At 44.8% G+C, this 27060-nt stretch overlaps 1 protein-coding gene across 7 annotated transcripts in view; it reads right to left on the bottom strand.

The window, feature by feature from the left end:
* KREMEN1 (kringle containing transmembrane protein 1) overlaps positions 1-26093 on the bottom strand; it is a 93438-nt gene extending 67345 nt beyond the window's left edge. For 2 of the 7 annotated variants that reach the window (XM_089894657.1, XM_089894658.1), the window contains exons 1-3: positions 25815-26093; positions 7641-7803; positions 2674-2765 (exon numbers count right to left, since the gene is read on the bottom strand). In XM_089894657.1, the coding sequence (XP_089750783.1) occupies positions 2674-2765; positions 7641-7803; positions 25815-25911 (352 nt within the window). In that variant the 5' untranslated portion in view covers positions 25912-26093. The remainder of the gene's footprint in view (positions 1-2673; positions 2766-7640; positions 7804-25814) is intronic. The other 5 variants (XM_089894660.1, XM_022550705.3, XM_089894661.1 and 2 more) reach the window with 5 other exon arrangements.
* Positions 26094-27060: the final 967 nt, after the last annotated feature.

The following is a 27060-nucleotide window of genomic DNA, read 5'->3' as shown; positions in this document are numbered from 1 at the left end:
TTAAGCCAAATGATTTCTCCCTCAGTAGCCAAACCAATAGGACTTAGAGATTTAGAAGGCGGGACACAGAGGAGTGGTAAACTTGATGCTGTTGGAATTTCCTTTTAAAAATCTGTATTTCTTCTCTCTGCAATAAGAACGAGGTTTCTGAGAAACATACTGGCAGAAGCAGTTTAAACAGCAAATCCAATTACCTCAGAGTTGTTCTCCTTTTAACAGTAAGTTCTGATCCGTGTTCCGTAGGTCAAGAGCACAGTTCAAATCTCTCTTTGCCCCCTTCTGAATCAGGCTTGTCTCTGCCTCCCTGCTCCTTTTAGCTCTCTACGTAACAGAGATTCCGGTCTCCACACAATGGCCCACCATTCAACCACACTCAGCTTTGTCCCTAAACATTCACTCCCCCTGGCTCCTGCTGGGTCTGTTATATTCAGATATGAACTTTCCAGGAATCTGATCATGTCACAGGCCTTTTCCTGTATGACAAGTTCAATGCTAATCATGAATAGCAGGCTTCACACAGAGGGTTAGCATTATTCATGAAAATGATGACTCCACATCCAGAAATAGGGCAAAACTGACCTAAAATAGGCAGGCTGGATCTCAGTTGAGTCCACCAGGCAATTACCAAGGTCTCTTGCTGCAAACAGCACAGAAGTTTTTCTCAACTTTGTTAATCTGACACATTAGAAGCACAATGTCCTTGCAGACTCAAGGTCTGAGGCTCAGCTTCATGGGAAGCACTGGTGCCCACAGGGTGAACAGAAGGGTTTTCCGAAGAACCAAAGCCAGACACTGCTCATTCCTCCCACGCCCCCAAACCAGGGGCTCCCCAGTTCTCATTCCCAAATTCTGTATGTCTCCCTACCCTGACCATTTCAAGACTGGCTTTAGAAGCTTTGAGAGAGTTACCAAAGGGCCTTAAGAAAAATGATATTTAATTTTTCTTTTTGGGGACAGTGAGGCACATCTGACAAATATTACAAATTAGAGGGAAATTTAGGTGGTTCATACTGTTTTGCTATAATTCTCTCCTCTGGAACTTAGTCTCAGTGACCACATGAGTCCACTCTCATTGGCCCAAATTATATTTTATAAATGCGAGTTGAGGATTATCTTTCCAAATAAAAGCGACCGGATTGAAATCCCCTCTTCGCCATTCCTGAGAGAATGACATAGGCTGGTACTAAAAGACTATCTTTGTGTAGAACAAATGGACCAAGGAAAATCTGCTTTCCTCTCCCCCTGCCCCTTCCTTTTTTACATAACTAGAGCCAAATGAGATGTTTTTCACTTTAAAAATTTGATTAAGCAGCCTGGGCAAAAGCCTAGTCTTCTGGTCTTTACTGTTTTCTCAGTTTGAGGGACTGAATCAAGGTATATCAGGTTGGAAGGATAGCAAAGTGAGGGTCTGACTGCCAGACAGTTGTGACATGTGGAAGTTTAGTTCATGAAAGGTGAGCACTGGTCCCCTTGAGGCAGAATTCAGACCGCTGTGGTCGGCAGGAGGGAGAGGGTCGCGGGTCCCACATGGACCTCCATACCCTCTCCACACACACCCTCCTGCCCTGAGGAGTGGGAGACGAGGCAGGGCAAGGGGTAGGTTTAAATCATAAGGAAAAAGAAAAAAAAACAGGTAGAATTATTATGAATGAGCTGTCCTTTTCTTCAGCTCTAGGAACTGAAAAACCTTGTTCCTTTGGCATATTTAAGAAGATATTATAAACACTGCATTAGTAAACACCTTACAGTACCATGTTTGATTTTGGTTCCTGTACTCTAAATCTTCCCACAACAGTTTCCACCTTGTTTTAAAGTATCTTTCTAAGATCCCCTGCCACATCACATATTCCCTGAGGGTCAGGGTATCTTTCTGCCTTTGCACCTTACAGATAATAAACACAGAATACGGGAATGAATGAGTGAACCAGTTAGAAAACAGGTCTTGTGCTAAAAGACAGAAGAAAGTGGGTTTTCCAGTAGTAGAGAGTGACAAGTTGTGAGTTATCATAAAATAACAAAAGAACATATTTATGCTAATGTGAGGAAAGGGACTATCACATTGGCTTTGGAGGATATCTAATTAGATATTTACTGAACACCATTTTTCAGGAGACATATCACATCAAATCTAAATAGTAAGCAGTATCATAACTTAGTTTTACTGTCTATAAAGGGCTATTCATTCATTCTAAAAAAAAAAAATTTTTTTTGGCGGCACCATGTGGCCCGAGAGATCTTAGTTCCCCGACTAGGGACTGAACCTGGGCCTCAGCAGTGAGAGTGCTGAGCCCTAACCACTGGACCGCCAGGGAATTCCCTCATTCTAAAAAATTAATTCCCCAAAGTGCAAGGTACTTTTTTTTTTCTGGACTGCTACTGAGCTGGTGCCATCTCTATCCAAGAAAGAATCAGCATGGGGAAATCAAGCAGAAGCAGAAATTGTGGTTGGGCTTGGGCTTATCCATCAAGGGAATGGGGTCCTGAGAGAAACTGAGAGTCCCGTTTCTGAAAACCTCCATAAGAGAAGTGAAAATCCTCAGCCCAGGTGGCTCCTCCTTTCACCTGCTTCAGGAAATCCACCTGCCTGCACTACCTGCCCCCGGCAGTGGCCTCCACTCTGCACGCCTAGTGCTCAGGGTCCCGAAACCTGCCATGGGTGCATTAGAGCCTTACTCTGGCAGGCGGGAATCTCACAGTACTTCCAGTAGACACCATCCTCGTGCTCCGCCACGTAGCACCAGGGGCTCACATCACCGTCTGGGTTTCTGTGGAGGGAAAAGGACACACCTGGTAACACTCCCATTGTTTTAAGTCAACTGGCTCATTGCTTTTCAGTTTTACCAAACGCCCTTCACCAAAAACAAACAAAAAAAAACACTTCAGCTTCTGTGTTGTTTCTAATAATTCGTATAGATTTTAATGCCACCTCTTATGAAGAAGAAAAAAGTGGTAATACTACAAGAACAAACCTATCCACTCCAACAGAAACTTCAGAGTTTGAGGGTGGGGGTAGGGAGTGAGCAAAGGTGAAATATGTTTACACAAATTCACTGCAGTGTAACCGGGACAACTAACCACTGAACAGATGATGCCAAACAGCACTGGCACCTTAACCATGAACACGGTGGTCCCATGGCTGGGAGAACACAGGTGCTCGCAAAACTACGGATAAGAACACGAATGGAGCAGGGACTTCCCTGGTGGCACAGTGGTTAAGAATCCACCTGCCGTGGAGAAAAGGGAACCCTCCTGCACTGTTGGTGGGAATGTAAATTGATACAACCACTATGGAGAACAGTATGGAGGTTCCTTAAAAAACTAAAAATAGAATTACCATATGACCCAGCAATCCCACTACTGGGCATATACCCAGAGAAAACCATAATTCAGAAAGACACATGCACCCCAAGGTTCACTGCAGCACTATTTACAATAGCCAGGTCATGGAAACAACCTAAATGCCCATCGACAGACGAATAGATAAAGAAGATGTGGTAAATATATACAATGGAATATTACTCAGCCATTAAAAGGAACGAAACTGGGTCATTTGTAGAGACGTGGATGGACCTAGAGACTGTCATACAGAGTGAAGTTAATTCAGAAAGAGTAAAACAAATATCATATATTAATGCATATATGTGGAATCTAGAAAAATGGTACAGATGAACTGGTTTGCAAGGCAGAAATTGAGACACAGATTTAGAGAACAAACGTATGGACACCAAGGGGGGAAAGTGGTGGGGGGGCATGGTGGTGGTGGGATGAATTGGGAGATTGGGGTTGATATATATACACTAATATGTATAAAATAGCTAACTAATAAGAACCTGCTGTATAAAAATAAAAAAATTAAATTAAATTAAATTAAATTAAAAAAGAATCCACCTGCCAACGCAGGGGACACAGGTTTGAGCCCTGGTCTGGGAAGATCCCACGTGCCATGCAGCAACTAAGCTCTGCACCACAACTACTGAGCTTGTGCTCTAGACCCCGTGAGCCACAACTACTGAGTCACATGCCACAACTACCGAAGCCCGTGCACCTAGAACCCGTGCTCTGCAACAAGAGAAGCCACTGCAATGAGAAGCCCATGCACCGCAATGAAGAGCAGCCCCTGCTCGCCGCAACTAGAGAAAGCCCACGCACAGCAATGAAGACCCAACGCAGCCAAAATAAATAAATAAATTTTAAAAAATATAATAATAATGTGAATGGAGCGAACGGTCAGGATGGAAACTTGGTGATTAGAGTCAAAGGCCCTGAAGATACGCAAACCCCCTTTACTTGGCAATTTCTCCTTTAGTGCTATATTCTAAGGAAATCTTTACTTACAAAGATGTTCACCACAGCATTTTCATAATGCAAAAAAGATAGAAACAACAATTAAGGATTGGTTAAACAAATATGTCCATATAAGGGAATGCTAGGCAGCTGGTAAAAATGTGGTGTAGAGACACATTTATTAATACGGAAAGATATTCACAATGTCTTGTTAGGTTTTTTTAAAAAGGCAGCTCTAAAACATGATGGATGACAACAATCCCATTTTTGAAAAGATATATTTAAGGAAGGATATGCACCAGACCTTGAAAGTATTTATCACTGGATGATGGGACTACTGGTAATTTTAATTTTTTTCTTTTCCAATTTCCAATTCTCATTTCTTCTACAATGAACACTGTGTAATTTTTAAGCAATAAAGTAAAATTCACATCATGTAGTCTGCACTGACAAGCTTTCACCGGGATCAGGCCAGTCAACTAATGTTTGATAGAAATGGGTCCTATTTCCACGTCAAAACACTAACTTCTCAGAGAATTCTGAAAAAAACTATGCCAAAGAGTTTCACTCAGAACATACAGTCCTATAATCCTGGTACCAACTTCTGATACGGCAATAATAATTGCAAAGGACTTATTCCACATTTCTAAATGAGTGGCTTGGAATAAATGCCTTTAAGGTCTTTTCAACTCAGAGATGCCACGACAATAATGGGCAGCACTGCTGAAACAGAGCAAAAGATGGCAGGGGTTACTGGACACACAGAAAAGCCTCGCCTCTCTTCGCTGCTTTTCAAGCTCCTTTTATTTGGACTCAGAACACTGGAAACCTGACACTCCGGTTAGGCCGGAAATGGGCATAAAGACCCTGCAGCCGGAGCTCTGGAGCAGCCCCTATCAGGCCTGGGAGGGATCAGCCTATTGTGTGGCCCAGAAGATAAGCTGCCCTGAAGCACAAAGGGTCCTTTTATTTTTTGTGCCCAAAGGCAGGTACCAGTGCCAACCCTGCTGTCCCGGCCTCTCTGCCTCCCCCCAGTCCAGATACGTGGAGCCAGAGAAGTGCGTCCCCATCACTCGCCATCTCGCAGACATCTCAACTGGGATGGGTCTGGAAACATCGCATAAGACAAACATGGTGTCGGATGTCAGCTGAGAAATCAAAGTCGGAGAATTTGTACAAAGCCCTTCTTTAAACAGTTTCACTGTCATTTTCCTCCCTCTATTCAGTGTTCAGCTTTGATGTAGTATTTGGTAAAGGCTTTCGAAAACAACTGTTTGTCATCAATGTCAAAACCATTTTGAAAAGCATCGGAATAGGTTAAAAAAAAGAACAAGCAAATTCATCTTTGACTCTGCTGCAGTGCTAAAACGAAAGGCCCCAGCTCTCTGATGTGATAATAATCGACAATTTCAGTATCCCTTTTTTTGAAGGATAAATTGTTAGTTCAGGTCTGGTACATTCCATCAAATCAAAGGAGAGGACCGCAGCCAGCCAAGGCTCAGGAGGAAGGTGGTCCCCCGGCTCTCAATGTTTTCTTAATGGATATTTACTGGTGCATTTCTGAGAGCCTAGTGGTAAACTGGGTACTAATCTATAAGAAAAGATTTTCTTGTCAGATAAATAAACTTCATTGGAAATTTAAAATTTACCTTAAAATCAGGAGCATGTCTGAGAAGCCTTGCTTGATAGAAGGCAACAGAATAACAGAATAATATAATAGAATAAACCAACAGCCTAATACCAAGAGACACTTTAGAACAATAAGATAAGTAACTATGTAAAAATAAAAAACAAACACTGGTTTCTCTTCCTAAATACTCTTCGCAACCCAAGCCAACTATTCCCATGAATAGGAAAACTAGGGGAAGGAAATAAGCCAGAAGTGGAGTGGGGTTAATTTTTTTAATTATGCAAGAAAAAAATGAATGAACATGTATAACTTTGAAAATAAAACATCAAAGAATTCTTTAATGAGCATGTGTAATGTTAACAATAAAATACAAATGATAGCGAAATGTGAAATAGCATATATACAAATTGTTACCTCTGGGAAGTAGGCCTTGTTGGAGAGGATTTGGGAGGAAAGAGGTACAATGGGGACTTTTATTTAAACAATATATATATCTGTTGTGTTTGAGAATTTTTTTTTGGAAAAACTTTTAATACTTTTATAACAAACAAATAATACAATGTAACATATAAAATATAGCAATCAAATAACAAACTAAAAAATAGTGCAACAGCAACAATGGGGGAATGACCAGTTGGTACACATTAGAACCAAGGTGAAGCAAAGAGCTGAAGGCACAGGGATAAAGATAACATGGACTACAGGCCTTGAGACTTCAAGATAAGCACAAGGGTCCTAGGGTGTTAGCAAAGGTACCTGGAGAGGGCAGTAGGTAAACACTGTGGCCCATGCAATGCAGGTATAAATATGTTGTCTCAGCTGGGTCAACAGTGCCATGGTTGAGATTCCAACATTCTGGTAGCACTGGGAGCACAGTGTGTAGCTCAAAGAGTAGCTTGGTGATCATTTTTCCCTGTCCCAATGGCTCAAGAGGCTGCCTTTGCACCTGTCCTATTAATAATTAAATTCAACACATGGCTGACCCATGAGTCATGTTACCAGGATCCTGGGTATAAATAGCTAAAACGTAGCTATAACCAAGGGTGCTCTGGTCCCTACTGACCAGTGATTCTCAACTTGTTCTGGATCACTGACAACTTTGAGAATCTGATCAAAGCCATGGATCATCTCTCCAATCACAAGTACATGCTTGAAGCACCATGGGTCTCAGCCCCTGCGAGGGTCAGACAGGAGGTGAAAGAGCAAAGGAACACCTTAGTCTGTTGAAAAGAAGGAAACAGCACAAATCTGATGGCTACAGCTGCTCCCAGAGCAAGGTGGTACTGGGCTGGCAGGAGGTGGTACAACGCAGGGAGGGCAGCTTCCTTTGCTCAGAAGCAGAGGGAGGTTTGGGTCACAGATGGTGCTCTGCTTGCCCATGACATTCACAGCAGCTTAAGAAGCTGCGCTGTTTGTGCACTGTCTTCTGGGACAACTAAGAAAACCCTCTCAGAGAGACATGGAAGCTATGAGAGACATGGAAGCTATCAGACGGGAAAGCAGAGCTCTGAAAACCAGTATCAAAGCAACCCAAGTTGAAAAGAGTGGGTAGATTGTGTGTGTGCGCGCGCAGTTTTGGGAGAAAGATTTTAAAAACAGTAACAAGAAAGGCCTTGTGAGTTGGGCAAAAGAAGACAAAGAAGCCTTCCCTGTTGTGAGCAAGGCTAGAAGAAATGGGAAGAGGAGACCAGAGATTTTTTTTAAGTACTGTGAAACCCCATCTTACCTGCAGTAGTTATGCTCGCCCAGGCCCCCCTCCCCGTTGGGGTATTTCAGAGTGTTGTATGGATGCTGGAAAGTCTCGTTCCAGAACAGACATGGCTTCCCGCCTTGCAGTGCTGTCCAGTTCTGTGTTCCCCTATAATCTGCACCGTTGGCTGTGAAACATTCTAGGAGAAAGAAAAGACAGAGCAAACTAATTTTCTGGCAACATCTGTAGCTTCCTCCCTCTCTGCTTGATGTTTTATTTGTTTTGTTTGGACCAAGCTAGAAATGGATAGTGTCTTGCTGATCCTGGACACAGTGGATTTAACATTGGTAGGGCTGAGGAAATCTGAAACGAGGTACCCTCCAAATGCTAGGCTCATCTTGGCACTCGCTTGTCTACAGACACTAGGACATTTTCCCCTGAAGTATACAGATCCCAACTAGGATATAAACAGGGAGCTGAACGGTAATGAAGCCTATGGAGTGAACCGGGAAACCCCCAAATCTGGGAAGAGTTGGTAACAGCCATCCGTGAGGAACTCTGGGTGCTCGGAGGGGGTCACTGCTCTCGCCAGCATCTCTGTGTGGTAACTAGAACCAGGTCACCAGCTGTAACTGAGCTCTCCCCTACAGTCTGAAAGGCTGCACTGACACTTGGATTTAATAAGACCATCAGATACAGCAACGTTTTGGAATCCCAATCACACGAGTCTGGGAATGACTCACATTCCCCGCTAATGAAGAACAGTCCTCCCCACGCTGTTTGAGATAGAGGTGCCACAAAACAGACAGTCAACAGGAGGGAACAGGGGCTGAGTTGGCATTTTCTCTCACCTCTTTCCGAAATTCGTTCCTACAGGACACATTCAACATGGTCTGAGGTCCGTTTAATAAAATGACAAAATCCTTGCAGGTGCAGCAATGTGCTTCTAAAATCTGCCTCTCAGGGACTTCCCTGGTGGTGCAGTGGTTAAGAATCTGCCTGCCAATGCAGGGGACACGGGTTCGAGCCCTGGTCTGGGAAGATCCCACATGCCGCGGAGCAACTAAGTCCGTGCGCCACAACTACTGAGCCTGCGCTCTAGAGCCCGCGCGCTGCAACTACTGAGTCCACATGCTGCAACTACTGAAGCCCGCATGCCTAAAGCCCATGCTCCACAAGAAGAGAAGCCACCGCAGTGAGAAGCCCGTGCACCACAACGAAGAGCAGCCCCTGCTCGCCACAACTAGAGAAAGCCCGCGCATAGCAACGAAGACCCAATGCAGCCAAATCAAATCAAATCAGATCAAATCATATTAAATCTGCCTCTCAGACTTTGCGGGGGATGGGAACTTTAGCTGAGAGGATTTCCCCCCACATGTTGCATGCATTAAATTCACAGAGGTTCATGAGAAAGGCACAGTACAAAGAGCAATTTTTAAAAATTAGCTTAGTTGAAGCTGACAGATAGAAGCACTTCAAACACTTTTTAAAGATGTATCACTAGGAACCTGACAATCTGGGGGAGTTACACTAACATTCTTAGCTTTATTTCTTTCCCTCTCCTGGCATGTGCTGACCCACGACTTCCGGTATGAAGGACTCTCACTGCCGGCTCCTGCTGCAGTGCATGTGCCTCCTCTGGCCTAAGCATGTGCACAACACAAGCACATCTATATTCTGAAAGATATTCCTTTTACTATTTGAAATCTACCTGCTAACCATCTCTCTTCCTATACCCCCTTCCTCTCCCTATCTGGGCCCTGCGTTTTGTCTGGAACAGCCAGGTTTTATGGACAGCCAAAATAACCTGGACTCCCAGGCTGCAAAGGACACCCTAGCACTTTATCGTGCCTGGTGTGACATTTACATGTTACGAGAAGTGCAACTCATCATGTTCCAAGACAACCGAGCCCTCCACCAAGAGTCTGCATAAATAAAAAAGTTCAAAGGTAAATGAAGGAGGCAGCTCAGTATAGCAGAAAATACACTGAGTCTAAGCCCTGGCTTCTTGTCCTGCACCTGCTGCTGACCAGTTGTGCAACCTTGGACGAATCACCACAGTCTGCATCACCGCTGATGTTTACAGAGTGTTCTACCGTGTGCCAAGCTCTGCGCTAAGTGCTTTACATCAACTCACCACCAACCCAGTGGGGAGGTCCCTTAATACTCCCATTTCACAGATGAGGCACCTGGGGCACTCGATCACACTCTATACTGCCTCCGATAGAACCCTTCGGCATCATCCTTGCTTTCCCCATGCTCTTCCTCACCCCCATTTCTGCTCATCAGCAAGTCCTGTTGACTTTCTTCGAATATGTTCCCTGAAACCCCCCTCTCCTCTCCATCTTGGGTGCTGCCACCTTCTTCCTGTTCACCATTGGAGGACAATACGGTCCTGTTCAGGTCTCACAGCTTCGACTTTCGTGCTCCCGCAATGCATTCTCTGCACAGGGCTCAAAGTTCCCAGGAGAACGTGAGCACTGGGAACAAAACCGAAAGCCGTCATCCTTGTCTGTGAAGCCCCCTCGATGTGGCCCCAGGCCCTCCCTCCACCGGGCCCGAGCTCTTCCCCTCATCACGTGTTGTGCTCCAGCCACACTCGTCTGCTTTTAATTCTGTAAACACACCACGCTATTTCCTGCCCGAAACGTTCTTTCCCTAATACTTCCCATCACAGACTAAATATTACCTCCTCAGAAAACCCTTACCCACCATCTCCACTCCTGTTTTTCTGCCCTTCATTTTCTTGCTTCATAGCATTTATTATCACTAGGAATATATATGATCTGCTAGAGAGAAAGAAAGAGGGAGAGAGAGACTCGCGTGTGTGTGTGTGCGTGTGTGTGTGTACCACACCAGAGCCCTACCCAATCCCAAGGTTAGAATGGTACCTGGGAACCTATATTTCTAGAAAGCTGCTCAGGTGATGATTCTAAGAACATCAAGCCAATCTTTGCCAATTGCTAGAATTTTAATTGCTATGTGTTAATACATCTTTTTCTCCTATCAAAAGTGGTTGAGGGTGGCTTGGGAGCCAGAAATGCTGGCCGACCACTGGAAGGCACTGGAAAGCCTTAGCAATAGACAGCAACCTGCAGGGCAGTGGGGTCGGTGTTCCCGGAGACTCAGATGACTTGATTTGTAACACAAAAGAATGTGGTAGCCATCCACACAAGTGTCAGCCCTCAGGAATGGAGTGAGGTGGCATCTGAGACAGGGAATGGGTAAGAGCAAGCCTGTTTGCTTTAGTCTATTCCTCCTAGACCCAGTCTTATTCTTAGCTATGCTAGGGAAATGGAGGCAGTGTTACCAGATTTGACAATTATTTTTTTAACAGACTTGTCCAGTGCATGTCAATTTTGGGGGGGAAAAAAAAAACAAACTTGAACGTTCTGGATTAAAGTTATGTGTGCATCTTGATTTCATCAGAATACTGGGGTGTGCACTAGGTAATGAGGACCCTGCCTCCCTTGTTTCCTACCACTATGAAACTGGCCTAAGCTCTGGCTAGACAAGCAAGGAGTGGATTAAACCAATAAAAAATAAAATATCACAAGGCTGGTTGTAATATTTATGCATTCAGTGAAAGAGAACAAGCAAAGGTGATAAATCTAATGTCTACGATATTATTCATTAATTCAACAAATATTTACTCAACACTATGTGTCTGGCACTGTTCACAGCACTGGGACAGCAGTGGTGAACACTCTGTGTTCCTAGAGCGCACATGCTCACAGGGCTTCATGCTCATAATACACCAATCAAAATTAACACTAGCCAGTGAGAAGTGCTACAAGGGAAAATGGAGTTAGGGGACGGAGATGGAAGGGTGGGGGTTCTCTTTTAGAAGAGGTGGGTCAGGAAAGGCCTGGAGAGGAGACGAGGGGAGGACGAGGGGAGATGTGGACAAGGGGAGGAAGCGAACAACGGAAAGGACACGGGAAGGGCATTCCAGGCAGAGGGCACAGCCAGTGCAAACCCCCCGCAAGCAGCAATGTGCTGGGGAAGGCTTGGGGAACTGTGAGGCAGCTCCTCTGATCCGACCAGGTAGGGTGAGTGCAGGGGAGGGTGGTGGGAAATGAAGAGGAGGAGGAGGCAGGCAAGGCCAGGACATGTAAAGTCTTGAGGGTCGTATAAATTAGATTTTGGCTTTTGTTCTAAGAGTGACAGGACGTCATTGGAGGGCTTTGAGGAGAGAAATGACACGATCTGACTTATCTTTTAGTAGAACTGTAGCTGCTGGGTGGAGGAAGAGCTGTGTAGAGACAGCTAGGCACTCAGCAGGGAAACCAGTTAGGTGCCTACTTGCAGAAGGATGAGCTGGAAAGAAGGATGGCTTGGGCCAGGCTAGTAGCTGAAGGATAGGAAGAAGTGGCCGGATTCCAGATGTATTTTGAAGGTAGAACCAAAAGTATTTGCTGGGGTCCCAGAGAAAGAGGAATTAGGTACAACACCGAGCAGCTGGATAAGCGGTGTTGCCATTTACCACAATGGGGATGACCCAAGAGGCACAGAATATCTTGGGGTGGAATCAAGGCTTTGGTTTTGGATAGGAAAATTGGATGGAGATACAGAGTAAGCAGACGGCTAGATGAGCCTAGAGTTGAGGAAAGAAGCTAAGGCTAGATCCAGAGTGTGGAGGTAACAGCACCTGTGTGGAGAGAGGACATCTGGGGCTGAGCCCTGGGGCCCTGCGATGTTTCAGGCCTGGAAAGAGAAGGGCCCAGCAGTGATGTGCAGCCTGGGAGGTGGGAGAAAAGCATGTGGGTCTCAGAAGGTAAGGGAGAAGGTGTTTTGAGAAGAGAGGAATAAGAAGCTGTGAAAGCACTTTTATTTCCTCCCTGTCTTCTCCAGTTGGAACCCATTCCATTCATCTCTGCTGGACCTTCCTCTCCATCAGAAATCTTTTGCTTTGGGGATTGAATGAAAACAGCCATTAAGTTAGACACAAGCCTGACAAAAACTTAGTAAATACAGAAGAAAACTCCTTAATAAAAGCTTCCAAGGCTGGCATCAAAGCACTCGGGATTAATTCTACTTTTCTAAGCTGGCGATTCCTTATCTTTTTCTCCAGCACCAAAACCCTCCAAAATATGGCATATGGCATTTATTTTTAAAAACTGGAGATGCAGGCTTCCCTGGTGGTACAGTGGTTAAGAATCCGCATGCCACAGAGTAAATAAGCCCGTGCGCCACAACTACTGAGTCTGCGCTCTAGAACCCATGAGCCACAACTGCTGAGCCCACGTGTCTAGAGCCCGTGCTCTGCAACGAGAAGCCACCGCAATGAGAAGCCCGCGCACGGCAACAAAGAGTAGCCCCTGCTCGCCACAACTAGAGAAAGCCCGCGCCCAGCAATGAAGACCCAACGCAGCCAAAAGTAAATAAATAAATTTATTTAAAAAAAAAAACCTGGAGATGCTAATTTCATTGAAATTCTCTGAAGATATATGGAATCACATTAGGGTATACAAATCTTGGGTGAGAATCTCTGAGCAAATGGTTTTGTGCAGACCAACTGTTTTCTGCAGGACCTGCTGCTGCATGAAGGCCTGGAGGTCATCCCCATGGTAGGAAGATCTGAGGACAAAGACCATGTCTGGGTGAAAGTTCAATACTCCCCATTGCTAATAAAAGCAAGCTTGAGTTTTCTCTCATAAAACTATTATTGTTTATTATGTTTGGAATTCAGAAGGGTCGGTATAAAGACTGATTGACTTGATGGCATATATATTCAAAACTTTGATATTTATCCCTCAAATTCTATAGGCTCTCATACTCGCATGCTGGTATGTAACATTATTTGAAGATTTCAGTTGATTTAGAGTCATGACCTGTAGAGGACCTAGAAATATTCCCAGATACATTTTCCACAGTACAATTCCCAAAGTCTGTCTACCTAGTGATTTAATGGGCAGTTATCAGGCTACCATCAGGATAGGAAAAATATATATGGTTTGAACCCTATGTTGAATCCCAGCATTCAGTGGATAAAAAGTAAGGAAAAAAAGGTACATGTTTTTCTTAATCAAAATTTAAACTGTGGGATGAAACACATCTTTGTTTATATATGCTACTGAAATCGCATAATTCAATATCTGTACTTATTATAAGTGAAGAAAATGCCAAGTTAAGAGAACCAGGCAGTTTAACTCCTGACAGGTTGCACGTGCACTGCATTTTTAAAGTTCATATTTAGAACTATAATGATGTGTTTTAAAATAATCAAAACTTGACATATATGAGATGGTGGTAGGAAAGCAAAAGACATTCTATTCCTTGATAACATTTAATAAAGTTGAAGAATAAGTTCTCAATGAAGCTCTATAACTAGGTCATTCCTAACTACACTGTTTGCCTGAAACCACACTATTGAGGTTTTTCTCATATTGAGTCTTGAATTTTCCCGGTTTTCTGGTAGCTAATTACTAGTTAGATCTCTATTATATGATGTTTGTGAGAGTCACTGTTTTTAATCCATCAAAGCTGACTTTCTGTTCCATGTAGGACCACTCAGCATCTCTATTGATCCTATGTTGGAAGAATCTGGCTGGTTTTAGCCCAGTTTGAAATTAACATGAATCAATAAGCATTAAATTGAATTATGGCATCTTAAAATAAGAAGGCAGAAACATTTTCCAGTGGGAACATCTGTTCTTTTAAAGACATCTATAAAATTTGGTAGATGGGTAGATTATAGAAATACAAGGCTTAGTGGAAAAAGCTCCTTTTAATATACAGAGGGCAACACAAGAGTGTCGTCAGATGTTTGCACAAGACACCTGATGCTCTGTTGGGTTTCCAGTACAGACTGGTGTCCAGTGGGAACTCATGGGTAGGTCTTCAAAGCCTATGGTCCCTGGCAAAATCACCTTTTGCCCTCAGACACTCCAAAGCACTTCAGGAATGCTTATTTCAGTTATGTGGAACCCCACGGTAAAGAGGTACGTGGCCTTGGGAAGGCAGGGGTTCCCAGACTTTCCCATCCTAACACAGCTGAGCCTGTGAGAAGACACTGTGTGTCTTTAACGCCGATGGCTCCCCAAGGGAAGAGATTCCCATGATTACATGGAGGCAGGCGATCAGGTCTAGATCACCTAGATTACTTAGAGAGAGGGTAGGAGGGAGGGGCCTTCTAAGCACATGGTACATATTGAGAATCACTGGAAGAAAGGGGAAATGACACCAGACGAGTAGCTGACACTGTGGGGTTTGAAGAAATCACCTGGATTTGGGGCTCCATTGCTTCACTGGTGAAACAAGGGGATTTGAGACAGGTGGTCTCAATATCCCTTCACACTAAACTCTAATTTCAAGATTCTAACAAAATAGAACTGAGGCTCAAAAGTCTGAGGGAGTGTGACAGGAAAGGATTGATGGCTAAAATCTCTCCCAGGCTTAAAATTCTCTAATTCTACCTATTTCTCTAAGTGAGAATTCTATGGAAAAAAATAACTCACCTTTATGTGGGCCCTCCTTCTGAAGAGGCATTTAAGCACTCTTTTTGTTTAGAAGAAACTACATCTTCAACAAATAAATTTCAAGAAAAAAAAAAAAGAAAAAGAGGAGAAACCTCTAGGTTAATAGAGACTCAAAAGTCACATCACCTAACTGTACCTGGCTTAGGTCCTGGTTTGAACGGTAAAAACACCGATGAGACAACCAGGGGTATCTGAAAACTGATTACTGACTGGATATTTGATGATATTAAGAAATTATTGCTAAAATTTTAGTTGTGATAATGGTAGTGGTACTGCTACTATGTTTGTTTTTTTTAAATATTTATTCATTTATTTAAGTTGTGCCAGATCTTAGTTGTGGCACGTGGGATCTTCGTTGCAGCATGTGGGATCTTTTTTTTTTTTAGCTGCGGTGTGTGGACTTCTTAGTTGTGGCACACGGACTCTTACTTGCAGCATGCATGCTGGATCTAGTTCCCCGAGCAGGGATCAAACCCAGGCCCCCCCCACCCCGCCGCCCCGCGTTGGGAGCACGGAGTCTTACCCAGTGGACCACCAGGGAAGTCTCTGTTGCTATGTTTTTGAAAAGAGTTCTTATCCTTTAGGGATACATACTGAAATATTTACAGATAAGATGATATGATATCTGAGATTTGTTAAGAAATAATCTAGTTGGGGGGATGAAAGAGGTAGAGATGAAATACTTTGGCCTTGGTTTATGATTGTGGAAGCTGGGAGATGGATACACATGACTTCCTTACACTTTTATTTTTGAATATGTTCTAAATCTCCCAAAGCAAAATTTTTTGAAAGGACATCTTGAAAATACTTACTAACATGTTGTTTTACAATTAATCTACCTTAGTTTCTTTTCAAGAACGATAAACAAACTCAATCAGCCATAAATTCAGTCATCTAAAATCAAGACAGACATTCACCTACCATGTTCTTAGACTACGTATTCACAGTTCAAATGACCAGAGGACAAAGTACTTTTGTACTTTTGCCCAAAGTAGAAGTACCACAAAAATAATCACTGCAATTATTTATCAGTAGCTTTTCCATTAAAATATCTTTTAGATCTTCCTTTTCATTCATGGGAGCAATGTCAGAAGAAAAGGCCATACCTCTCAAAGTTATTTTAACTAAAGAATTCATACTTTTGGAAGGAGACCTGAGGTCTTCTATTTGAATCTCCAGTTTATTCATCTCTATTAACAGATAAATACTTAATTAAAAGACTATTTTAAGAAAAACTGAACATATTGTAAGCAACAGACAACAGGTTTAAATCCAGAAGACCCACGAAAACACTTCAGAGAGGGGTCCTTATTATTTGCTATATAAAAATTGGAAAAATAGATAATTCTTGAGGCAGAGCAGGCCCAGAATGCAGTGCTGCTTGGGTACCACTCCTCCCATCTGGCTCTCATCTTGAATATGCTCCACTCCTACCCAGGCAGGACCCACTGGAAAGCATGCCGTGGCTGTCACTGTTAAGGACATGTGTTTTTGCCAGGAAGAGTCACCATGAACATGCAGTAGTGCTTGAGGAACTTACATTCATCATTTAGGATATTATATACAAGTATACTCATCAAACTGAAGACCAGGAGATAGTTCTTAAGAAAGAATGACCATTAACCTATCAACATCTAGCTCTGTAACATATACAGAGAGATTAGGCCAAGCCTCAGTGAAAGCATGGACTCACTAAGTTAGAAGTTACTAGCTCAGCAGAACTCTACGAAAAACATTTCATTAATTAACCATGGGCTTTACTGCCAATACCAACAGAACATATTCTATCATGGTGTGGTGATGGCACCTCTCTCGGTGTAATGTTTGAGTATAAATGGATCTACTTTAGATGTTTATTTATAAATATCCTCTTCAATCTTGAAATAAAATTTCACACTAGAATTTTCACATAAGGAAACGAGAAGCACAATAAGATGTTTTAAAGCTCAAAGTCCAGTTCTCTGATGGACAATAACTTAGTACATTATAAATCAACTCTAAAGGAAACAAAAAAGACAAAAGATGGAGAACTATTTGAAAGCTCAGGGTCTAGAGGAGAGAGCACTATACTCCTATGGAAACCAGAGGCTCTGAAACAAGTCCCACAGCACCTGCTGCCCCAGCTCTTCTAAGACTTGATCAGCTTGACCTATAATTGCTCAAGAAGCACCTGGCCCTGCTTCCACTAGCCGGTAAGTTTCTTCACTCATCTTTGTATTCTCAGCAACTACAGAACAAACAGGATGTGCCTGGCAAACTTTTGTTGAATGAGGGAATCAGGTGTATGGAGGGCTAAGGGGAAAAACCCATGACAGACATCTTCAGAGTGCCCTGGTTTCCTCACCAATTTGTGCCTCCAGGCTAGCTATCACGCCCTACCTAGCAATGACCTGGGAGAAGTTCCAGAAAAGCTCATATAAATCAAGTATTTGAAAATCAAACGCTTGCTATTTAAACCAGGGGAGTCTGCTATTTAAATGGAATCCACAGTAGAGCTACTTGTAATAGGGAATAAGCAACCCCCTTTGTAATGAATACTCATGTTGATATTGAGTTTGCTTTCAACGGGAGACACCTGGCTCAAATCTACACCTTGCCTCACCATCACTTGAGCAACACTATTTCCCACTGTCTGAAGCTCTCAGTCAGACTAAAAAGGAGATAAAATAAACTGTTATAATCCAGCTTTTGGACAACTTTCATCAGTATTGCCTGTACCCTATTTTTAATTTCAGAAGGCAAGAAAGTTCCCCAATAATGGAGCCCTGGAGGGCAGCCAATGCTCCACGGAAGCCAGGCTCTGGGCTATTCAGCTTCCCTTGGTTGACGTGGGATGGGCAAATAATACAACAGTCCTTGAATGGGGAGCTAGCTGACTGCCAGGTAGACAGCGTATCTCTAGAGCACATCTTTAAAGTAAAACCCGAAGCAACAAAGCTGTCATCTTCTAAGAACCGGTACAGGGATGAGTCCTAGTCAGAGATGCTGGGCATACAGTAGGCATTTGATAAGCGTTTGTTAGTTGGTCCCAAGATAAAAATATGACTCAAGTAACAAGTTTCAGAAGTTCTGGCCATGGAGGCAGCTTGAGGCAGAAGGAAAGTGTCAGTGTAGCACTGACTTACAAACAAGAGCAGGCGTTGCTGTCACCTCTAGTCACCCAGAACAATAAGGGCAGATGGTGGCCAACAGACTGATTTGCTAGTCAAAGGTTTAAAGTTTCATGTAATGTTTCATGGATCTAGAGTAGGGTTGTCAGATTTAGCAAATGAAAGTACAGAATGCCCAGTTAAATTTGAATTTCATATAAACAACGAATGATTTTTAAAGTATTCCCAAATATTGCATGAGACAAACACAAAAAATTACTGTTTATCTGAAATTCAAATTTAATTGAGTGTCCTGTATTTAATCTGGCACTCTTACTCTAGAGAAAGTGGAAACATACGGTGACCCACAGACCTTACTCCATTAAGATTTCTGAAACACTGTTCACGGAAATGCTTAAGGAGTTTAGATATGGACAATGAAGAATCTATTTTCTTAAGAGTGAAAAAAGATGTTGATCAGAGTTGCCTACTCCGAGGCCACAGTGAAGGGAAGGATAAGAGAATAATATAATTAGGACACGGTTTCTCAACCTCAGTGCTACTGACGTTTCAGGTTGGATAATTCTGGGGGGGAAGGGGGCCGCTGTCCTGTGCATTCCTGTGCATTCCAGGATCGTAAGCAGTATCCCTGGCCTCTCTACCTGCTAGATGCCAGTAGCACACCCCTCCCCACCACACAGTGAGTTGTGACAAGCAAAAATGTCTCCAGATATTGCCAAGTGTCCCTTGGGGGCAAAAAATCTCCTCTAGTTGAAACCACTGGATTAGAAGAAATGGTCAAATAAACAGAAAGTGTCATATCCATTAACCAACCGGTGGTCATACAACAAAAGATTCTTCTCAAGGGAGAAATTTTCAGCTCACCCCGGGGCTGCCTCAGGATGAGAGGGCTAGTCATTTCAGCTAAGACAATCAGAAACCCTTCATCTGCCAGAAGCACTACAGAAGAATCTTTGGTGAGCCAAGCTGATGAAGCTCTGCATGGCAGTACACACATCACAGCAAGCAGGGCATCGAACCCAGCCTTTGAAGATGTTCCTTTTAAGTTAACCTCCCTTCCAACTAAACTTTTTCCAAATCTCTTCCTGCCATTTGGAAGTTGAGTGATTCTCAGCTGAAAAGGACTGTATATACGAGGTGCAGATGGCAGCAGTTACGGCCCTCACCAGATGCTGCAGTCTCTAATTTGATTGAAAGGATATAATTAGACAACAGAAACACTTTAATGAAAGAGCAAAACATGGAGGGAGGGAAGGATTGAAGGCCCTTAACTGATGCCAAAACACCCACCAGTAATAGAGGCTTTGAGTCTGGGGAAAAGGAAGGGGAAAGCCCCTTAAAAGGACAGTCCCCATCCTGTTTATTTCCCCATAGACATAGGAATAGGGATTTTATTATTGTAGATTTCCACTGTATTTTATGTGGGAACAATCTGATTAAAACCAGAAGAAGTCTTTGGAAGAACATCAAAGAAAAACAAATATGGCTTCTGTGGTCATTATTAAAAATATTTTTACCAGCCCAATAATTTTCTTTGAAGATGAATTTTTATAGATTGAACAGCAGCAAGTAATTTACATACTGTGATGACACTGGTTAACAATCCCTACTGTTCTAGAACTACTTGGTCGCCATGTTTTCATCCAACTTTAGGACACCAAGGAACATGGACAGCCATTTAACATTTCTGTTTAAAAGATATAAACTCTAACTCTGTTTAGAGTTAGCCCTATAAGTCAATGCCACAACTGTTTTGTATCATCTTTAAAAGTTGCCTATGCTGTTTTTATTATTTCCGAGCTTTCAAACTTTGAGTGTGAATATACTACTCTGGTTCTAACCAAGAATCTAACCAAACTGAAAGAAATCCAGCCCTCAAAGTCTGAAGTTGCTAATGTGGTATGACACTGGGGTTTGGAAGCCTCCTCAGCCCACTAGAAGCAGGGCCCCGCCCTCGTGGTAAATTGAACAATAAAGTTTAATGCTTTGGCTACTTGCCAGGGATTAAATCAGTGGCAAGAAAACTAGAAGCTGGGCCCAGCAGAGGGGCAGCCCCGAGAGGGTACTGTTATTAAGTACCCTCTCATAATTGCAGGAGGGAGAGGCAGCCTTGTGTGAGGTGGCCTCAAATCTTTTGTCTGTAAAGTACTTCCTAGCCCCCAACCTCATTCCTCTTCAAACCGTTGCAAGTCCAGAAGAGGGAGGTGTTTACCTAGAAAGAGGATTAAAAGGGGGATGGAAGGAATTTCCTTAAAGGATGAGAAGGCAGGTTTCTGTGGAGTGGCTATTTTTGAGGAGTGTGGACACCCTTCTAATGTTTCTACAACGGCCTCTATCCTTTCCCTGTTTAATCCGAATCCAGGATAATGTCCCAGAGGTGACGTCTGGGGAAGAAGCACTGCCGTCTTGAGAGAATGACACTGAAGACAACAGAGGGGGAAAAAACAGAGTGACCTCAGGCTCCTCTCCTAGACTAATGCTTCCGGGTTCCACCTGGATACTCAAGGTCAAAATGAATGTGGAAGAATGTCAGTCACCGTCTTCACCCATTCACTGTGAGCCAGACAGAAACTAACCTGCCAGGTGACAAAAGGGGGCTTGAGGAGACCTCACCGCAAAACCTGCACAGGTAGTTTGCTAAGGAACACATTCACTTCCTCCTCTGTTATCCTTATTCAGGAGGCAAAAACTAAGAAAAAACTACAGATCCAAACTTACGGCCTCTCCCAAGTGTTTTGCATTAACTGTTCCACAGTACAAACACAATCAATTTGGTATGTTTGAGTGTTTCATTTTGTTTTTTCGAAAATGTTTTAATTAAAACAAAATAATCATCCATGCTAAGCACACCATTGTTTTTTAAAGGCCACTTTAAAAATGACAATAGAACCATTCAACTGTTTAGGAAAGTGACAGAAGTTTGTTTTCTTTTTTTTTTCCTTTTTTTTAAATGTCTCAGGGCTGGTGCCACCTGCTGCCTGGGCTTTCCTCTGAGAAACAAATCTCTCAACAGTTTGATCCAAGCAACATCTGCATAGCTGAACAAACAATGCGCTGGTTCCGAGGAAGGCTCTATTTTCTTTATGTAGTGCACACTGAACCATACTGAATTACTTTTTTTTTTTTTTTTTTTTGCGGTACTTGGGCCTCTCACTGTTGTGGCCTCTCCCGTTGCGGAGCACAGGCTCCGGACGCGCAGGCTCAGCGGCCATGGCTCACGGGTCCAGCCGCTCCGCTGCACGTGGGATCTTCCTGGACCGGGGCACGAACCCGTGTCCCCTGCATCGGCAGGCGGACTCAACCACCGCGCCACCAGGGAAGCCCCTGAATTTCTTTTTAAAGTATTTTTTAAAGTCTTATTAAAGATCCAAATGTATGTGTATGAAATTTCCCTCCCTCGATATGTTTTTTTTTAATTGTGGTAAAATATACCTAACACAAAATTTACCTTTTTAACCATTTCTCCCTTGCCTCTTAAAGTTAGTTTATAGTAAAAGGTGAAAGGTTCATTCAGCAAGCCTCCTTGTCACTTTTCCAGACCAGTGAACACTGCAAAAAATCAGCACATATGGACCTAGAGCAGGACTTGGTCAAGTCCAGCCTGCAGGCCAACTCTGGCCCACTGCCTGTTTTTGTATGGCCCATGAGCTAAAAATGCTTTTAAAACTTTTAAACGGTTGAAAACAACCAAAAGAACAGTATTTTGTGACATATAAAAATCACATTAGACTTCCCTGGTGGTTAAGAATCCACCTGCCAATGCAGGGGACACGGGTTCGAGCCCTAGTCCGGGAAGATCCCACATGCCGCAGAGCAACTAAGCCCGTGTGCCACAACTACTGAGTCTGCACTCTAGAGCCTGCAAGCCACAACTACTGAGCCCACGTGCCACAACTACTGAAGCCCACACGCCTACAGCCCGTGCTCCGCAATTAGAGAAGCCACCGCAATGAGAAGCCCGCACACCACAACAAAGAGTTGCCCCCACTTGCTGCAACTAGAGAACGCCCGCATGTACAACAATGAAGACCCAACACAGCCAAAAATAAATAAAATTTTTAAAAAACTGTTAAAAAAATCACATGAAATTCAAATATTGGTGTCCATGTAAGTTTTCTTGGAAGACAGCCACACCTATCCATTCACAGTCTGTCTATGGCTGCTTTGCTCTATAAACATGACCTCCCTTCTCTTCATTCTTTGAGATTCTGCAGCTGTTGTACTGCGACAGTACATGGCCCACAAAGCCCAAATTATTTACTGTCTAGCCCTTTACAAAAAATGTTTGCTGACACCTACCTGACTTAGAGCCTAAGATGGCATTATAGGCTCAAAAATTCTAAACTAAAGATGGTATATTGCCCATCACCCAAAATTCCTAATCTGTATATTGTAAAGCAATATATTTTACCTTCATCATTTATTGCTTTTGATCCACATATGCTAAATCATAAGTAAGTGTATCAATAATATCTATATTAAGTGTACCAACTTGCTGTTTATTAGCAGTGAGCCTAAATTGAACTTCATTTTGCTCTAAGATTTATAAAAGGTCTCACTGCCTATCTCAAACAGTTAAACAGCTTTGTCGAGGAGCCAAAAATTTTCACAAAAAGATCAGAGTTCTTTGATGCCAGGTCAGTTTTGATAGTTTCCTGTTTCTTAAAATACATAAAAGTAACTGGTAATGCACGTTAGTCCCCTTCACTCCTCTCAGCCCCTGGGTTGTATACAGGTAATTCTATACAACATTAATGGAGTCCCCAAGAGGGATAAGGCCCTGTACAGTATGAAGCTCTCACTGTTAATTGAACTCATAGGTTTTATGGCAGACACACTGCTGTCTAATGGGACAAATTCTACATGAGGAGCTGGAGGAGGATGAGCATAAAAGGCTGTTCACAGCAAACATAACCAGAGTTGATACACTCTGTTGACGCACACCTGAAAGCCCCTAAATGTGGTGAAACACCCAAGCAGGTATATGCCTTAGGCGGAAAACTCAGAGCTGAAGTCCACTCAGCCTTCTCTGCTCTTCCTACCTCTCGGCTGTCCCCTGCAGGTCAGTAAATTCCAGATGGGAGTTCACTTCAGAGAGCCCATCAGCCCACGGCCCTGGCTGCCTTCCTCCTTGAAAAGGGAGTCTAGATTCCACCACTAACCTCTACCTTCCTCCTTATCAGTTGTGAAGGAAGGGAAAGAATCTCAAAGAATGAAGAGAAGGGAGGTCATCTGGGGTTGGCTACACACTGTAATTAGAAGTAGCACTGATAGGGAATGAGCTAACTTTTTATAAAGTCAGCATTCAAAAATGCAAACCACCAGTAATTTAAATATTACAAAATTATGCAGAATATAAGTATTGAAATAATTTTTTCCATCCACAAAATTTTAGAGAAAATTACAGTATCAAAAATATGAAATGTCAAGTTTGGCATATCCTCAGAGTAAAACGTGTTTTTCATTGGAAAGGATTTTTAAAAACTAGTGGGTAGGCTCTAGACAGGATGTGATGCTGAAGACCATGTGGTATCTCCCTAAAACTGCCTCTGGAACTAAAGAGGAGAAGTCACAAAGGCACTGATGTACTAGGATGGGAGGGAAAAAAGCTGGTGAGGCTCACTGAATTGGGAACATGGACCACTTATCATAAATCATTTCACAATTAACCAGACTCCAATAAAAGCACACACCAAAGTTTGAGGTTCAAACTACATAAGAGCTGCTGCATTTGACCCTTCCAAGCAAAGCAAAGGTGCCTGAGGAGAGGGTGCCACCTTCCAACAAGCATAAGCACACAGCTGGCTCACTGAACACTTTTCAGAGCTATTACTCTGCCCTTTCCAGGAGAGGAAACGGTTTATTTCCACCCATACCTCTCTCTCCATAGAGGTCATTAAATCCTGACCACACATATGGCAAAGTGGAGCTAAGGGGTTACTAGGTTACAGTTATGTTGACATATCCTGGCTCTCAGAAAATCCCTCCTTCATTCCCCACATACAGCAAACAGTAGAAGTGATCAAACTTCTGCACAAGTTTTTGTAGTTGTCCCCTGGAAGGCCACTGATCACTCAGAAACCACTTCCTGAGCCTAAGGTTTATAGCACTTGGAGAGCCCCCTTCTACCACTCTAAAGCCAAGCTTTGCCTTTAACAGGGATTAATCAGACTGGAAGCTCATAGCATTCCCAGGGCAAAGGAGGTGTCCAGCACTTGGTGAACTGTAAAGCACTATAAAAAGAAGTATTAAATATGTTTAGTGACTGCCTGCTACATGTGGGTGTGTTACTTGCAGTACATCATTTAATCTTCACAACACCCTGCAAGGGAGTTATCATCATCCCTCCTTTACAGATGAGGAAACTGAGGCTCAGAGAGCTGAAGGCACAACCCAAAGTCACATAGTAAGCGACAACACTAAATCCTTATCTTTATCACAAATCCAAGCTGGTAAGTAAACAAAGCAACTTGGAGTTTTCTTTCATCAGCAAAATCCTGTCTCTCCGACATCACAGTCTGCGACTTTGGGTGGAGAACCCAGAGGCCGGTTTTCTTACTTCAGCAAACCTGTAATGCACTTTTCCTGTCGCTTCCATTAATGCCGAATTCTCAACACCTGAACAACTTGTGGACCAATGTACCTGGGCCAGACAACGCCCCCTTGCCTGCTCTTCAACTTGGAGAGTTCTGTTGCAAGGAAGGGTGTGCGGGCAAGCTAAGCAAAGTCACAGCTTCCATCCTGGTCTAGGGCCCCACTTGGGGAAGACCTGGCCTTGACCTTGGCCTGGGGAGCGGGTTACCCTGTTTAAAGTGTGGGCCTACTGGGGAAACGAGTGCTCTGCACTGCACTCTCAGGATAAAAACCCTAAGCTCTGTAGGGGAGAAGATTCCCATCACCCCTTACTTTCTTCCCCTCTCCACGGGGAAGTTCAAAGCGGCCCCGGTGGGGTGGGGGATGGCTAGGGAGGGAACGTTCTGGCTGGGTAGAGCCGGTCGTCTCCGGACCCAGGTCTACCTCTAGCAGGGCGGGCAGGTCAACTTTACTCTCCTCGACTTGTACTCAGAAATTAGTGTTGGGCAAGCGGGTGCAGCCGGGACCGGGCAGAGGGGCCGGGTACCCGCTCCCGTCGCCTCCGCACCCGCTCGTGAGCGGGTAGACTCAGGGTTCGCGGGCGTGGGTGGGAGGGGGGACTGGGGGCGTCGTTCTGGGACTTGCGGAGGGGATCCTGGCCCCGGGTGTCGCTGAGGGGCTTGGCGGGGGGGGCAGCGTCTTGAGGCGGGGTGGGGGAGCGTCCCGGCCCGGGGGGAGTCGCTGAGGGACTTGAGCTGGGGGTGCCGGGTCCTGAGACAGAGGAGACATCCCGGCCGGGGGAACGTCGCTGAGGAGCCTGACCAAAGGGTCTGGGAGGTACTGAGGCAGACAGGGCGCCAGCCGAGGGCGGCTGAAGGGGTCTGGGGGAGTCCCAGGTCCTGAGGAGAGGGGCCGCCCCGTCTGAGGGGCTTCGCTGAGGGGCTGGAGAAGGAGTCCCAGAAGGCAGGGGCGAGGGAGTTGGGCCCCCCGGGCGGGCTCCGCGCAGGACGGGCGGAGCGGGGAGTTGGGGGGGGCAGCTCACTCACCGGGTCCGGGGCCGAGGCCGGGGCTGGGCGCGGGCCGGGCGGCCAGCGTGAGCGCAGCGGCGGAGAGCAGGGCAAGGCGGGCGGCGGGCGGCGCCATGGGCCGTCAGTGCGGGGCCCCGGGGCGCGGCCCGGGGGAGAAGGGGCAACGCAGGGAGCCGGGGGCGGCCATGGGAGCGGGACGCTAGGCTCGAGCGTGGCCCCGCCCCGGCCGCCCGGCCGCCCCGCCCTCCTTACCCAGCGCCGCCACCGCCCCTGCCGCCAGCGGCCCGCCAGGCTCCGCCGCGAGGCCCGAGGGGCGGAGCCGACTGCGCACGCCCGCCTCGCCCCGCCCGCGCCTGCCACTCACGCTCCAGGCCCCACCCACATCCCCCCCTGCACCTGGGCCCGCCCACCCGCGGACCACTTTCTTGGTTGGTTTGAGGGGCGGGGCCAGCAGGTGAGGGGCGGAGCCTGGGGCACAGCCTCCGAGTCCACAAGCGGAGGTTTGACCCGGCTGGACCGGGCCGGGCGCCCAGTGACCCCTGCTCCACCCTTACTCGGGTCGTGACCCACACGCGGGCTCAGCCGCAGCCGTTATAGTCAGAACAGCAGTCTGCAAACCGCTTTTCCCTGCTTGGCTCATCACAGCGGTTTAAAAAAGGGCGCTCTGGAGTCAGCCTGTCCGGGTTCATATCCCACTTGATCACCTGTAAAATCTTGGGCGGATTTAAAAGAAAAATAGCTCTCTTACTTCAATTTCCTTATCTGTTAAATGGGGACGTTGATAGCAATTACTCCCAAAGAGGTTGTACTAAATGAGACAATGCGTGGAAACTTTGACACACACACAGTAGGAGCTTAGAAAATGTTGAGTTCCTTTCACCAACCCAATTTTTGCAGCCACAAAAGAGGCAGCATACTGAGCCCCGGTTCCGAATCCTATCGCACATTTTTTGTCAGCTGGGGCATGTTTCCTACTCTTTGTCATCTGCAAAATAGGAATATTAAAAAGGTCTTCACAAGATTAGATTAGCTAGATGCAAGTAAAGCGCCCGATACCAAGAAAATCCAGAAGTGGGTGGGGCAATGGTGCTTTCTTAGACACTGCCATCCCGGCACGCAGAGAGCGCGTGGCTCGCTTAAACTGTCGGCCCCGCGTGGCCTCACTCCCCCACAAGGTCTTTCCCGCCCGCCCCCGGGGTCTGTGGTGGGCCTCTCTCCTCCCTCACACTACCCCAGGCAGAGATTCTCCTTTGGCTCCAGCCTA

The sequence above is a fragment of the Delphinapterus leucas genome, chromosome 14 (assembly GCF_059928025.1).
Source record: "Delphinapterus leucas isolate spDelLeu-1000000601 "Yukka" chromosome 14, BTC_Dleu_Yukka2, whole genome shotgun sequence".
In the NCBI taxonomy this organism is placed as follows: Eukaryota; Metazoa; Chordata; class Mammalia; order Artiodactyla; family Monodontidae; genus Delphinapterus; species Delphinapterus leucas.
Note: the sequence above shows the minus strand (reverse complement) of the source record. Positions and strands in the feature narration are given on the sequence as shown.